Raw genomic sequence first — 14,822 nt, forward strand, 5'->3', positions numbered from 1 at the left:
TCCCCCCCGACCCCCACCCCCTACCCTGAGGAATGCCCATCACCTGCTTCTTCCACCACTCTGGTTGTAGCACTGGTCTCTGCCAGACATGACATCGAAGCACCAAGATCACTGCCTGACCAAAAAAACAGAACAGAAAACAGTGAAGCCAGATGCTGGGGCAAAACAATCAGGCCCAGAGTCTTTGGGGACTGGCAGCAAGTGCATTTAAGGAGCCCAGAAGCAGCGACCTTCCCAGCAACTCAGAGCACTGACCCTTGGAGAAACTGCAGATGCAAAGACTGACAAATTTCTGACACAAAGAAGCAGCCGCTCTGCGCCCCGCACAGCCTAGAAGGGGACACAAGCTTAGCAAAGCATCACAGAACAGAGTCAACAACAGACCATCATAAGATGAGGATTCTCCACCAGACCAAGTCAGGCCTCTAGAAGTTCCTAGGGGGGAAAATTAAAAATTTATTTCAGAAATTGAAGTAGGGACTGTGCCACCCTCCCCTAATTCCCCTTTTCTTTCTTTTCTTTCTTTCTTTTTTTTTTTTAATAAATAAGAAGCTTGAGACCCCCAGTAGACAACAATACAAAGACCATCTGAGCCTGATGGATCTCATCCAACTCTTACAGCCTGACCCCAAATTCTCAAGTGGAAGGTAGGTCAGGGGCACTCCTGGCTGAGAGGGCTTTGGCCAGGCCATCTCACTGCATGATCTCCACCAGCCATTCAGTACCTAGCAATGGCTTATCTTGACTTCCACAGCCATGGTGAACCGGCCTTGGTCCCTAGAGTTGCCCTGACTGGTGACCTTACCTTACTTCCTACGAAGTCCCCACCCCCTCTTCATCTACTCCCTCCCTGTACAGGTCTGTTTAATCTGTCTTGTTAGCCTCTCCCTGAGGATTCAACGTCTGATTCTCCTCCACTTTCTCCAGAATGGCAACCCTCTCCAGTATTCTTGCTTGGGAAATCCCATGGATAGAAGAACCTGGTGGGCTACAGACCATGGAGTCGAAAAGAGTCGGACATGACAGAGTGACTTTCACTTCACTTCCCTCTTTGTATATTTCCCTCCTTTTGTTTCTGGGTTTTGTCTGTCCCATTAGGCTACCAGGGAGTATCCAGGGTTGAACACACAGGCTCTGGGTTCAGAGTGCCTGGTTCCATCCTTGCTCATTTGATCCCAGGCCAACTACATACAAGGTCTTTCTAGATTTCAGCTTCCTTATCTGCAAAATGGGCCCATGAGTGATAATACCGTCCAATGGCAATAAACCCACAACTGCCAGAAGAAACTTTCAATCAAGTGAGCTGTTATTAACTTGCTTGTTTTTGTTGTGTCCTTAGACTGCAAGGAGATCCAACCAGTCCATTCTGAAGGAGGTCAGCCCTGGGATTTCTTTGGAAGGAATGATGCTAAAGCTGAAACTCCAGTACTTTGGCCACCTCATGCGAAGAGTTGACTCATTGGAAAAGACTCTGATGCTGGGAGGGATTGGGGTCAGGAGGAGAAGGGGATGACAGAGGATGAGATGGCTGGATGGCATCACTGATTCGATGGACGTGAGTCTGAGTGAACTCCGGGAGATGGTGATGGACAGGGAGGCCTGGCGTGCTTAGATTCATGGGGTTGCAAAGAGTCAGACACAACTGAGCAACTGAACTGAACTGAACTGAACTGACCTCTTTCTCCTTTCATTTCTTCTTTTTCCTCTCCCCTCTCTCTCAAATACCCACATCTTCTCCTCCGCATCTCTACCATTCCTCACCACTGAATCCATATGACCACCTTTCTCCTTGAATATTTCTGCTCTTGAACAACCTCCCCCACATTTAAATCAGTCCTTTCTTCTGCCATCATCAACGGCGTCCTCTTTGACATTGACCTTGGGCCCATAGTGATTAGCCCATCACAACTTCACATTGATCTTCTCCTATAGGATTCTTTCTAAATCACAATGACTTTCAGGCAGCCATTCTCTTTAAATCTGGTTACTGACACCTTGGGTTCCTCTTCCTTTGTCTTGGTATTTGGGGCAAAAGCCTCTTGTCATAGCCACTCCTCCAGGACTTAGCCTCTGCTTAGATGTTCATACAAATATCCCTGTCTAACTTCTCCGTGGTCCTTCATCGTTTCTTCCCTGACTCTCAATCTTTGCTCAGGACTCGGGCCTCCGCCTCCCCTTCTCTTTTTCCTCTTAGCAAGGGAGAATTGGTTTGTTCTTGGTCTCAATCACCTTGCTCAAGGCTCAGTTGGATGGCAGGCCTCTCCTCCCTCTCTTCTCCATCAGTTTCTTCATAACTAAGTCTCTCTTGGATTGCTGAAGAGAAAACACAATTAAAGATCTCCACCAGAGACCAGGAATATCATCTCAGAATTACACATTTAGGTATTTCCAGCTCTCGGGTCACTCAGAGCTCAGTGGATCCCAACCTTCATGGTAAAGTTCCCCCATCTTCCTTGGACAGAAAAGAGAAACCCCAGCAAGGGAGCAGCTATGTTCCCTGCATAGAAATGAGCCACTCAAATATAAGGACAAAGGAGTCCTGGGAACATCCTGAGGCTGTCAGTCATGTACAATAAACGTCACACCATGTGGACAACACATGTCAAAATAAATAAGGGAAGTGAAATGTGTTAACTGCATTGTTCAAAATGTAAGAAAGAAACAAATTTCTTCTGAAGCACGACTAGGATCCTAGAGAGGGGTGTGTGTGTGTGTGTGTGTGTGTGTGTAAAAGAGAAAGCCCAAAGGCTTTAAAGAAGGCTCTAGATAAGAGGAGGTTTGGGCTTAATTGTGTTGGGGAGGATGCTCATCTTCCAAAGAGACAAACCAGAGGGTGTGGGGAGCGTGGTGGGGTTGCTAGTCGGAGCTCCCAGAGTGGTCCAGATCCCACAAAAAAGGAAACTCTGAAGCTGCACACAGGGATTGCCTATTGCGGTACTGCAGGGCATCCCCACGACTCCTGGACCATGGACCCAAGAGGCTGCCAACAAGAGGAGGCCAGGACACCAGCCCAGAGACCCTGCATGTAAGTAACTTAGCAGATGTAGGAGGAAGGAAATAAACCAAGGAGCCTAGTGGGTAGATCACTGCCAGGAGTCTAGGAAGGAGACATGGTGGGAGGCTGCCTCAGAGCTGATGGCAGGAGCGCCTCCTGGGAAAATGCCCAGTAAGGGGTGAGATGAACAGGACTGTGGGAGCCACGGGTACTACTTTGTCTTCCCCAGAGCATGGGTCAAGTTCCAGCAAAGTCAGCTGGCGGGTATGAGGAGGACAGTGGCCCAAAGCCCAGAAAAGGTGAAGGAGGCCTAAGGGCGGAAGGACTTTAGCACATGAGACAGGGATGAGGGCGGAGCCTAGAAACAGGAGAGGTCCTAGAAATAGGACCACAGTCCCCATCCTCTGGAGTTTAGTCACTGACCCAAGCTCTTGTGGACAGCAGTGACCTCTGCCAGGGGCAGGGGGTTGGCAGCAAGTGTAGATGTGAGTCACCAGCATTTAAAAAGGATAAATTATACCTTCTCGGGAAAAAGTCAACATTTAGTTATATGTGGCACCAAAAACAAGCCCTGGAAGAGAATAGCCTTTGTGATTATTTGAGGAGAAAATATGATTAAAACCATTTTTCCGTTAAGGGAAAATTTGATATAAGTTAACTTTTGTGCTAATTACTCTAGAAATCTGATGAACGTGGCCTTTCTTCTGTGTTACCAGGTCAACCCTGGGTTTGAGGGGTTAAAATGACCTGGACTGGGAGAGTCTACCTACGGACTGTTCTTGGGTCTTCTTTGAATCACCACATTCTTGGGTTGTGGTGATTCTTATAATCTGGCTTGTCCCTCTAGGGGACCCTGAAAGCCTATGATTCTGGAGTTGTTGAGATACTGACCCTGTTGATCTGTTGTTTCTAAGCCAAGATGGATCCTATACCCACAGCTAAGCTTGAGATGGGTAGTAATCAACTCAGTGGACTGCTGTGTAGACCACTGCTGGCCTGTTATTTGTCATCTAAATCAGATGCCACTGTGGCTCTGGTCCTCCTGTGAGTCTAAGTATCTGGTTAAGCAGATCTCCAGGTTGGTGGTGTACCATAACCTTTATAACATGAGCTTTGAGAAGAACTTGGTGGCTCAGATGGTGAAGAATCTGCTGAAAATGTAGAAGACCTAGGTTGGATTTGAGAAGACTTAAGTGTGCTTTGTTAGCTGTTATATCCCCACTGCTCAGCACCAGTTATGGCACGTGATGGGAGTTCAATATATACTTGTTGAACAGAATTGACCTTGAACATCAAAAGGTAGAAAATAAGCTAATTACCATTTTCAAAGCTTTTACGAACATGATTTAAATCAGGATATTCCTGCATGTTGACGTCGCTGAACAATGCTTCCAGAAGCGACTGGTTAAATGTCTTTTCCAGCTCACTGAGAACATTGTACACCACTTTTGGTACAGGGACCAGGTTTCTACAAGAATCTTGACAGTCCTTAAAAACAATGAATGAAGAAAAGTATAAATACAGACTTCCAGGTTACAAGAGAGCCCTAGAAAGAGATGTCAAGTTAATGTATTCCAATTTCCATACATAGGTGTCTTTTCACGTAGAGGTTTAGCATTTCTGTATATTTGTATGACTACTAAGTGAAACAATAAATCCCCTCTTCTTAAAACTATCCATTTGTGAATCTGATCTCCTCACCCTAACTTACATTAGATGTAAGAAGGCACAATTCTGAAGGTTAAAAGAGGGTTCAAAGTTAATGAATATGTAGCTAAGAGCCTGGTCAACTCTTTGAGGGATAGACTTGGCAGGTGACGAGCCACTATTCTGTTGACTGGACAACTCCTGCCCCTTCACCAATCCTGACTTGGCCTGGAAGAGCTCAAGGAAGCCAGGGGACAGTGCTTCATTTTGTGAACTTGGCCACAGGGAAAGCATGTTCAGAGGACAAGCTGAAGACCTGCACCCCTGTATCTCCAACAATGCCTATTACTAAAATTAACTCAAAGTCCAAGACTCCAGAAAGAGCACAAATAAATACATAAATAAGGAAATAAATAAATGGAAAAAGAAAAACCCCTGTTGGAGAAAGAAAACTGTTAGAGAAAGAATAGCAAGCATCTACTCCCAAATTTGTCCTAACAAGACATCAGTTCCATGTGGGTTTTAATGTTCTCAGATCTAAATTGGTTGCTTTAGTCACTAAGTCATGTCCAACTCCTGTGACCCCATGGACTGTAGCCCACTAGGCTCCTCTGTCCATGGGATTCTCCAGGCAAGAATACTGGAGTGGGTAGCCATTTCCTTCTCCAGGGGATCTTCCCAACCCAGGGATCAAACCCAGGTCTCCTGCATTGCAGGCAGATTCTTTACCCACTGAGCTATGAGGGAAGCCCAACTGTTTAAATTGATGTTTTTCAAAAAGAAATGCCGTGTCAATTATTATTTCACTAAGTCATCTCATTTAAATTATTCATGAATTTATTACACTTACTTTTAATTCTTAGTTTATGCTGTACTAAACATCTGTGTATTAAACATCTGTGGAGCACAACTATTTTAGATCCAGCCTGCCTGACTCCAGTGGCCACCAAGAGCACCGTCCCTTTGATCAGAGGAAGGACTGTCTCCAGTGATGCCTGTTTCCACTCTCTTTCTCCCTTTCTACCTCACAACAATACTTGAACATTTGCAACAATAGTTAAGAAGTCTTCTATTCATAGGACACTCCTCAGTTAGCTAGCTGTGCTCAGGATATAAAAACATAACTTAGTTTGGGGCTGGTTTACCAAATGGTGACATAAGAAACCTCACTTACTTCATACATTTTATTGGTGATGAGTTCGCGGTCACGAAGGCCCTCAAAGAAAGGAAATGTCTTTTTAATTGCAGTTGAAATCTCCACTTTATGTCTTTTGAAGTGCCTGAATATAGTCTCAAAGACAAGCCTGTCTTCCGTGTTCTGATTTTCTGTGGACATCCTAAGGAAGAAGAATATCATGTGACAATGGTCATCAAGATTCTGAGATGCTTATGAAGGCTGTAACATTTTATGTATAAAGAATAGATTGTGAAGAGCCAACATATATAAAATAAGTGGTTTCAGTACAGAAATAAAAGCAATGGAAACAACAAACAATGATATAGTTGAAGAAAAGTGTGGAAGTTAAGAAAGACTAAAGTACAGGACTAAAGAAGTCCGTTCCAGTCTGTCCCAATCAAAACCATTATAAAGATATCCGCCTTTGTCTGATATATTTGGGTACTTTTCAGTACCCAAAATGCATTGGGGAATAATCACTTTATTGCATCAACATCCTGTAAAAAATGTTTCTGGTTAAATACTGCCGATTAAAGAGAATCATTTATCTTCTTTTTATTATTGCCACCACTTTCCACTAAAAATGCTAATAAAGGGATTGGATTCACAATGACAAGGAGAATGGCAGGGGGCAATGAGCAGATAAGAGAGTTCTACCAAAATTTATGAGACAAAAAGTGATCAGATCAGATCAGATCAGTCGCTCAGTCGTGTCTGACTCTTTGCGACCCCGTGAGTCGCAGCACGCCAGGCCTCCCTGTCCATCACCAACTCCTGGAGTTCACTGAGACTCATGTCCATCGAGTCAGTGATGCCATCCAGCCATCTCATCCTCTGTCGTCCCCTTCTCCTCCTGCCCCCAATCCCTCCCAGCATCAGAGTCTTTTCCAATGAGTGATCAGAGGATCGCTAACCACTATTGTAGGTGGAAAATACTCCCAGAGGTCAGGAAAGCAACCAGTGAGTCCTGCAGAACCCTGGAGACCCAGTGGAGATCACAGGGGAGACATGTTGTGGAAAACTGATGTGTTATTTGAAAAATTAAGAACAGAACATCATACCTTCCACCCTCAGTTTGCATCCTGACCACTTGCACCCAGACAGCCGCTCAGAGGGAAACAGCGCTATCCTTTTTGTAACCATATGTTAATTTTACTTGTTACTGAACTTCACACGGTCTTCCCAGGTGGCAGTAGTGGTAAAGAACCTGTCCGCCAGTGCAGGAGATGCAAGAGGTGTGTGTTCAATCCCTGGGTTGGGAAGATCCCCTGGAGAAGGGCATGGCAACACACTCCAATATTCCTGCCTGGAAAATTCCATTGACAGAGGAGCCTGGTGGGCTATCATCCATAGGGTTGCAAAGAGTCAGACATAACTGAGTATGCAGGCATGATTGGACTTCATATTCCCTGGTGGCTCAGATGGTAAAGAATGTGACTGCAATGCAGGAGACCTGGGTTGGGAAGATCCCCTGGAGAAAGGAATGGCTGCCCACTTCAGTATTCTTGGCTAGGAAATTCCATGACAGAGGAACCTGGAGGGCCATAGTCCATGGGTTTGCAGAGTTGGACATGACTGGGTGACTAACACTTTAACACTGTATACATGAAAAAACTACATCACGTGTGCTTTGTGCCTGACTTCTTTTGCTCATCATCCATGTTATATGAACAGAAATTTGGTTCTGTTATTGTTGAAGATATTCCATTGTGTGGACCTACCACAATCTACTTATTCATTTTCCTGTTTATGGACATTTGGGTGTATTCTGGTTTGGGACTAGTTTGAATAAAGCTGTGGTTTTTGTACGTTTTTTGGTGACAAAATGTTTTAATTTCCCTTCAGCAAATAACTAGGAGTGGAATTGTTGGGTCATTGTGTAGGAGTATGTTTAATAGTTTTAGAATCTGTCAAACTACTCCAAAGTCTGTTAGAAATAAGCTTTCTAGTTTTAGCCATTTTAGTCTATAATATATAATATGGTATTTCATACAGTTTTAACCTGTATTTTTTTAATGACTGATAATATTGAGCACACTTCCATATGCTCACTGGCTATTCACAATCTTCTTTTTTGAAGTGCCTTTTCAAGTCTTTGGCCCATTTATATTACTGGGTTGTCTTTTATTATTTATTGATGTGTAGGAGTTTGTATATATTATACAGGAAATGTTTTGTGTAATATACGTACTGTGAGTGAAAAAGCTGGCTTAAAACTCAACATTCAAAAACTAAGATCATGGCACCCAGTCCCATAACTTCATGGCAAATAGAGAGGGAAACAGTGACAGACTTTATTTTCTTGGGCTCCAAAATCACTGCGGACAATGACAGCAGCCACAAAATTAAAAGACGTTTGCTCCTTGGAAGAAAATCTATGACAAACCTAGACAGTGTATTAAAAAAGCAGAGATATCACCTTACCAACAAAGGTCTGTATAGTCAAAACTATGATTTTTCCAGTAGTCATATATGGATGTGAGAGTTGGACCATAAAGAAGGCTGAGCATCAAAGAATTGATGCTTTGAACTGTGGTGCTGGAGAAGACTCTTGAGAGTCGCTTGGACTGCAAGGAAATCAAATCAATCTTAAAGGAAATCAACTCTGAATATTCATTGGAAGGACTGATGCTGAAGCTGAAGCTCCAACACTTAGGCCACCTGATTTGAAGAGCCAACTGATTGGAAAAGACTCTGATGCTGGGAAAGATTGAAGGCAGGAGGAGAATGGGACGACAGAGGATGAGATGGTTGGATGGCATCATTGACTCAACGGACATGAGTTTGAGCAAATTCCAGGAGATAGTGAAGGACAGGGAATCCTGGCATGCTACAGTCCATGGGGTCACAAAGAGTCGGACACGACTGAGCAACTGAACAGCAACAGAAATGTATTGTGAACATTTTCACCCATTTTGTGGGTTGCCTTTATTTTCTTAACCATGTATTTTGATAAGGAGAAATTTTTAATTTTGACAAAGCCAAAGCTATCATTTTTTTTTTCTTCTGTGGCTAACAACTTTAGGGTACTATCTGAGAAATCTTTGCCTCCCCCAAGCTAATTAAAATATTCAAAAATTTAAAGTGTAAACCTGGTTCTACTTCTAGATTTTCTACTCTGTGCCATTTGTCTGTTTGCCTACCCTTGTGCCAACAGTATATTGATCTGAATCTATAGCGTATAGAAAGACGACGTCAATTAGGAAAATATTACCTTGGATTTTCTACGTCTTTTGGTTTTCCACATATCTTTTAAAATTGATTTGTCAATTTTTACAAGAAAAGCCTTTTTGCGTTTTATAGGGTTTGCATCGAACTTTTAGATTCATTTGGTGAAAAATGACATCTTAACAACACTGAGTTCAACCCATTTATTTAATTTTCCTTAATCTTGCCACAAGTATTTACAGCTTTCAGTATCAGGCGGTGCAGTGGTAAAGGAGTTGCTTGCCAAAGCAGAAGATGCAAGAGATGTGGGCTTGATCCCTGGGTGAGGAAGATCTCCTGGAGTAAGAAATGTCAATCCACTCCAGTATTCTTGCCTGGGAAATTCCATGGACAGAGGAGCCTGGCGGGCTGCAGTCCATAGGGTTGCAAAGAGTCAAACATGACTGAACACACACACACACACACACACACACACACACACACGCACAGGAGTCATACACTTCTTTCCTTAAACTTATTCTTAGCTATTTTATTCTTTGTGGGGCTACTTTAAGTGATTCTGCTTTTTAAATTATTTCTAACAATTGTATGAACATAGAATTGATTTTTAAGAAACAGTAACCATGTATTCATGACCTTTCTAAATTCATGTATTCTAGTAATGTATTTGTAGACTACTTTTGGATTTTATAGAAAAAATAACCATGGCATCAGAAAATAAAACTCTTCTGCTTCTTCCTTTCCAAAAATTGTTTCTTTTTTCTTTCTTCCTTACATTGTTTCTAGCCTTAGAGAAAATGCATTTAATGTATGCATCAAGTATGATGTCATACACACACAGATATACACACGTGACAGAGGAAGTTTCTGTTTGTTACTAGTTTACTGAGAGTTTTATCATGGTCAGATGTTGATTATTATGAAATGCATCTATTGAGGTGTTCATATGATTTTGTTAGGGGAAGCACACTGATTGAAACCTTCCACCCTGGCCAGGCACCATAGTAACCACTTACATAAGTTGTTTTACGACAGGAGGTCCTGGTAAGGAACACGGAACTAATAAGCCTCCACCAACCAGAAGAGTTTGAGAAAGGTCAAAAGGAGACACCACAGGTCCGACCACCTCCCAGAATCCTCTCTGGCATCCATCTTGGCTCAACAAGGCCTGCACCACCAGGAAGGACTCTGAGTCAGAATGATTGGCTAAAGACAACCCGGAAACTAATCCCATCACCATAAAATCCGAGACTGCGAGCCAGAGCAGTTCTTCTGGGTTCCCTTACCCTACTGCTCTCCACCCGGGTGCCCTTTCCCAATAAAATCTCTTGCGTTGTCAGCACATGCGTCTCTTCAGACAATGCATTTCTGAGTATTAGAAAAGAGCCCAGTTTCGGGCCCTGGAAGGGGTCCCCCTTCCTCCAACAGTTTTCCTTCTTTATTCTTTAATTTGGTGAGTCAGATGCATTGATTTCCAGAGCCGCCTCTTAAGTAGAAACAGATAACCACAGTTCAGCAGACTTTTGAGGAAATTCTCCAACTTCAGGAAGAAAGAATAACACTAAAAAGAGAAAAAGTTACCCCAGGAGAAACAGAGATATTGTAGGAGAAACTTTCAAAACCTCTAAAATTTTTATAGAGATTTGAGAACACACATTGTACCCTTGTTTACAAAGAAAAAGGAAATAACAGAGAAAGAGATAGTGGTATTAGATGTTTTTAAAAAATTGATTTTTAGAAATTTACTAAGATTTACTAAAATGGTTGTAAAATAAAGTTGGGGGAATTCCCCAGAAAATTAAATAGATTGTTGTTCTTGTTTAGTTGCTAAGTCATGTCTGACCCTTTTGTGACCCCATGTATTGCAGACCATCAGGCTCCTCTCTCCAAGGGATTTCCCAGGCAAGAATACTGGAGTTGGTTGCCATTTCCTTTTCCAGGGGATCTTCCTGACCAAACTACCTTGTAGGCAGATTCTTTACCACTGAGCCAGCAGGGAAGTTCAAAATAAAGCGATTAAAAGAAAAAAAAAAATTCCAAAAAAAAAGAGATTAAAAGAACACAAAAGAGCAAATTTGAGAGACAATACCGGAGTCTAGGGCTCCCAGTGTAACTCAGCTTTTAAAGAATCCACCTGCAATGCAGGAGACCCTAGGTTTGATTCCTGGGTCAGGAATACCCACTGGAGAAGGGATGGTCTACCTATTCCAGTGTTCTTGCCTGGAATATCCCCATGGACAGAGGAGGGTGGAGAGCTATAGTCCATGGAGTTACAAAAAGGCACAGCACAGCACACAGGAGTCCAAGATTACTTTAGAGGCCTAACAGCAACCTTATTAGAGTCAAGAAAGATACTCAAGAAAATGCAGAGGAGGACCATACCAGAATTATTTAAGGAGATATGATCTCTATAGAGTAGAATAACATGGATTTCTTTAAAGGAGTTAGAAAAATGAATTTTAAAAGAACCAAACCAGAAGCTACCAAGAAGCCCACACGCCACAGAGAAGACCCAACACAGTCGAAAATAAATAAATAAATAAAATTTTAAGAAAGAGAACCAAACCAAGGCACATAATGATGAAATGCCAACACCTAAAAAAACAGAGAAGAACTTAAAATATTCCAGAAGGAATTAAGAAATTGGTCACTTATTGAGGATGATGGCAAGAATAACTTGAGACATCTCATCAGTAACAAATCTAGGCCTTCAAAATGCAGAGTGAATCAGGACAACTCCAGACATGCAGGGCTGAGAAATTTCACTCTACAAACATCCATTTTGAGTGTTGTTCCTAAAATTTTCTTTATTTCCTTTATGCTTATGTCAATATATAGAGTTAAGGTTTAAAAAACACAATTTACACATGCTCTAAAATTTTTATGCAATCATTATTTTCCCTTCCATTCACACCACTGTGCCACTGGGGAAGCCAATACAGATAAGGGCCATGAATGACAAAATGTCATAAGCGAAGGGAGAAGGGAATTGCATATACTCTGCTATAAGGTACGTGTGCTACAGAGGAAGTGCTATAAAATGTTATTATAATCTCTAGACAACCATCAAAAACATTTTAAAAGAAGTATAATTAATATGCTAATAGAATACTAAGATGGAATCATATAAAATGTTAATTAAAATTAGAGAAGGCAGAAAAAAGAGTGGGGAAAAAAGAGACACAGAACAAACAAATACAATAAATAAAGAAGAGTTAAAACATGGTAATGTAATCCAGTATATCAATAATTACTTTCAGTGTGAATGGCCTAAATATTCCAATTAAAAGCAGAGATTGTAAAGCACAGGAAGCTCAGCTCGGTGCTCTGTGATGACCTACATGGGTGGGAAGGGGAAGGTGGTGGGAAGAAGGTCCAGAGGGAGGGGACATATGTATGCATATGGCTGATTAACTTCACTGTATCACAGAAACGAACACATCATTGTAAAGCAGTTATATTTCAATAAAAAAAGATTGTCAAAATGACTGAGAAAATGAGACTGACTTTATCTTATATTGTCAATAAGAAAAAACCCATAAATATAAAGACACATGCTAAGAATGGAGAAGGAGGGACCTCCCTGGTGGTCCGGTGGTTAAGACTTCACCTTCCAAGTAGAGGGTCGGGGTTAAATTCCTGATCAGGGAGCTAAAATCCCATATGTCTCATGGCCAAAAAATTGAAACACAAAACAGAAACAGTGTTGCAGCAAATTCAATAAAGACTTTAAAAACAGTCCACATTAAAAAAAAATCTTAAAAAAAGAATGGAGAAGGAGATACCAAGTCAACACTAATCAAAAGAAAGAGTAGCTATATTATTTCCAGGGAAAAAAGGCTTTAGGACAAGAAAAAATACTAATTAAGAGAAAGGGAGCATTACATATGACAAAGGGATCAGTTTTCCAAGAAGACATAACAACCCTTAATATGTTATTTACACATGGTAAACACATAGCATCAAATTGTGTACGGTAAAAATTGACAGAACAGTGACAGAAACAGACAAATCCACTATTTCAGTTCGATACACAAACAGCACCCCCCCTTTTTTAAAGTAATTTATAGATCAAGCAGGTAGAGAAGCCGTCAGAATATAGCTGACCTGAACATCCATTACCAATCAACTTGATCTATTTGATACTTTTAGAATACTCCATGCAACCATAGCAGAATATACATACTCCTCTGGCTGATTCATGTTGGGGTTTGGCAGAAAACAGCAAAAATCAGTAAAGCAATGATCCTTCAATTAAAAAACTAAATAAATTTAAAAAAAGATCACATGGAATAATCACCCTTACCAAGAGAGAATCCACTCTGGGCTATAAAATACATCTTAAATGTAAAAGAATAGGAATCATAAAAGTACATTCTTAGACAAAAAGAAATTAAACTACAAATAAATAACAGAAAGAAATGAAAAATTCCCCCAAATACTTGGAGAGTTAAAAATACATCCAGGTAACACATAAGTCAAAGGAAAAGTCTTAAGAGAAATTTTAAAATATTTTGAACTGAATGAAAATAAACCTACAACTTATCAATATTTGTGGGATGCTGAAAAAGCAGTGACTACAAAGAAACATATTCCATTGAATATATGTTATTATGTATATATTAGAAAAGAAGACAGCTGTAAAATCAGTAATATGTTTCTCCAACTGGAATGTGGGGGAAGAAAGCTTAAGCCTAAAACAGTAGAAGAAATGAAATAAAGGAGCAAGAATCAATAAATTGGAAATAGGAAACAAAAGAGAAAATTCCACAAAACCTAAAGCTTGTTCTTGGAAAAGATCAATAAAATTGATAAACTTCTACCCAGGCTAACTAAGGAAAAGAAGAGAAAGAAATCACAAGTTACCAATATTAGAAATGACAGTAGGATTTTCACAACTGATTTATGAATATTAAGAGGATAACAAAGGATTAGTATGAACAAATCTATTCCCACTAATTTGGTAAATAAAACTGACCAAACCCTAGAAAGACACAAACTACCAAAACTCACACAAGGAGAAATGGGTAATTTAAATAGGCCTATATTCATTACAAAATTGAATTAGTAATCAAGAACTTTGAAAAAACGAAGTACTAGGCCCAGAGAATTTCACTGGTTAATCCTACCAAACATTTAAGGAAGAAATGATACCAATTTTCCATATTCTTGTGCAGAAAACAGAAGCAGAAGTAACACTTAATTTCTTCTATGAGCTCAGAACTACTGCAATACCCAAAGCAGATAAAGACAAGCTACAGGTCAATATCTCTCATGAACATAGATGTAAAAATTTTCAAGAAAGTATTAGTAAATTACAGCATGACCAAGTGTAACTTATTCCAGATATGCATGGCTGGTTCAATATTTGATATCAATCAATGTAATATTTGATATTAATCAAGGTAAAAGAAAAAAATCTGGATGATCTTATTAATTGACACAGTAAAGTCATTTGACAAATTCTATCACTTTTTCATGTAGAATTCCCTAGAACACTAGAGATAGGAACATCTTCAAAATGAGGAAGCAAATCTAATAAAAACTCTGTTGCTAGTATCATACTTACTGCTGAAAACCTGCACACTTTCCTCCTAGGATCAGAAACAAGGGAGAGATCCCCTCTTTCACTATTCTTATTCAATACTGTGCTGGAACGCACAGCTAACACCAAAAAAAAAAAAAAAAGAAGAAGAATAAAAAAAAAAAAAGGAAATTCAAGGTACAGAGTTAGGGAAGGAATAAAACTAACTTTGTTTCCAGATAAGATAATTGTCTATGTATAAAATCCCAAAAAATTCACATGCACACAAAATCTGAAACTAATAGTTAAGT

At 40.5% G+C, this 14,822-nt stretch overlaps 1 protein-coding gene across 5 annotated transcripts in view; it reads right to left on the reverse strand.

The window, feature by feature from the left end:
• LOC104986429 (nuclear body protein SP140-like protein) overlaps nt 1-14,822 on the reverse strand; it is a 95,860-nt gene that overhangs the window by 57,187 nt on the left and 23,851 nt on the right. For 4 of the 5 annotated variants that reach the window (XR_825039.1, XM_010836984.1, XM_010836983.1 and 1 more), the window contains exons 2-6: nt 5,817-5,979; nt 4,315-4,483; nt 2,230-2,313; nt 385-435; nt 44-115 (exon numbers count right to left, since the gene is read on the reverse strand). Coding sequence is in view for 4 of the 5 variants with exons in the window: in XM_010836984.1 (XP_010835286.1) it covers nt 44-115; nt 385-435; nt 2,230-2,313; nt 4,315-4,483; nt 5,817-5,979 (539 nt within the window). In the remaining variant the exon portion in view is untranslated. The remainder of the gene's footprint in view (nt 1-43; nt 116-384; nt 436-2,229; nt 2,314-4,314; nt 4,484-5,816; nt 5,980-14,822) is intronic. The other variant, XM_010836985.1, reaches the window with a different exon arrangement.

This window comes from Bison bison, unplaced genomic scaffold, assembly GCF_000754665.1.
Source record: "Bison bison bison isolate TAMUID 2011002044 unplaced genomic scaffold, Bison_UMD1.0 scf7180017864068, whole genome shotgun sequence".
Taxonomy (NCBI): Eukaryota; Metazoa; Chordata; class Mammalia; order Artiodactyla; family Bovidae; genus Bison; species Bison bison.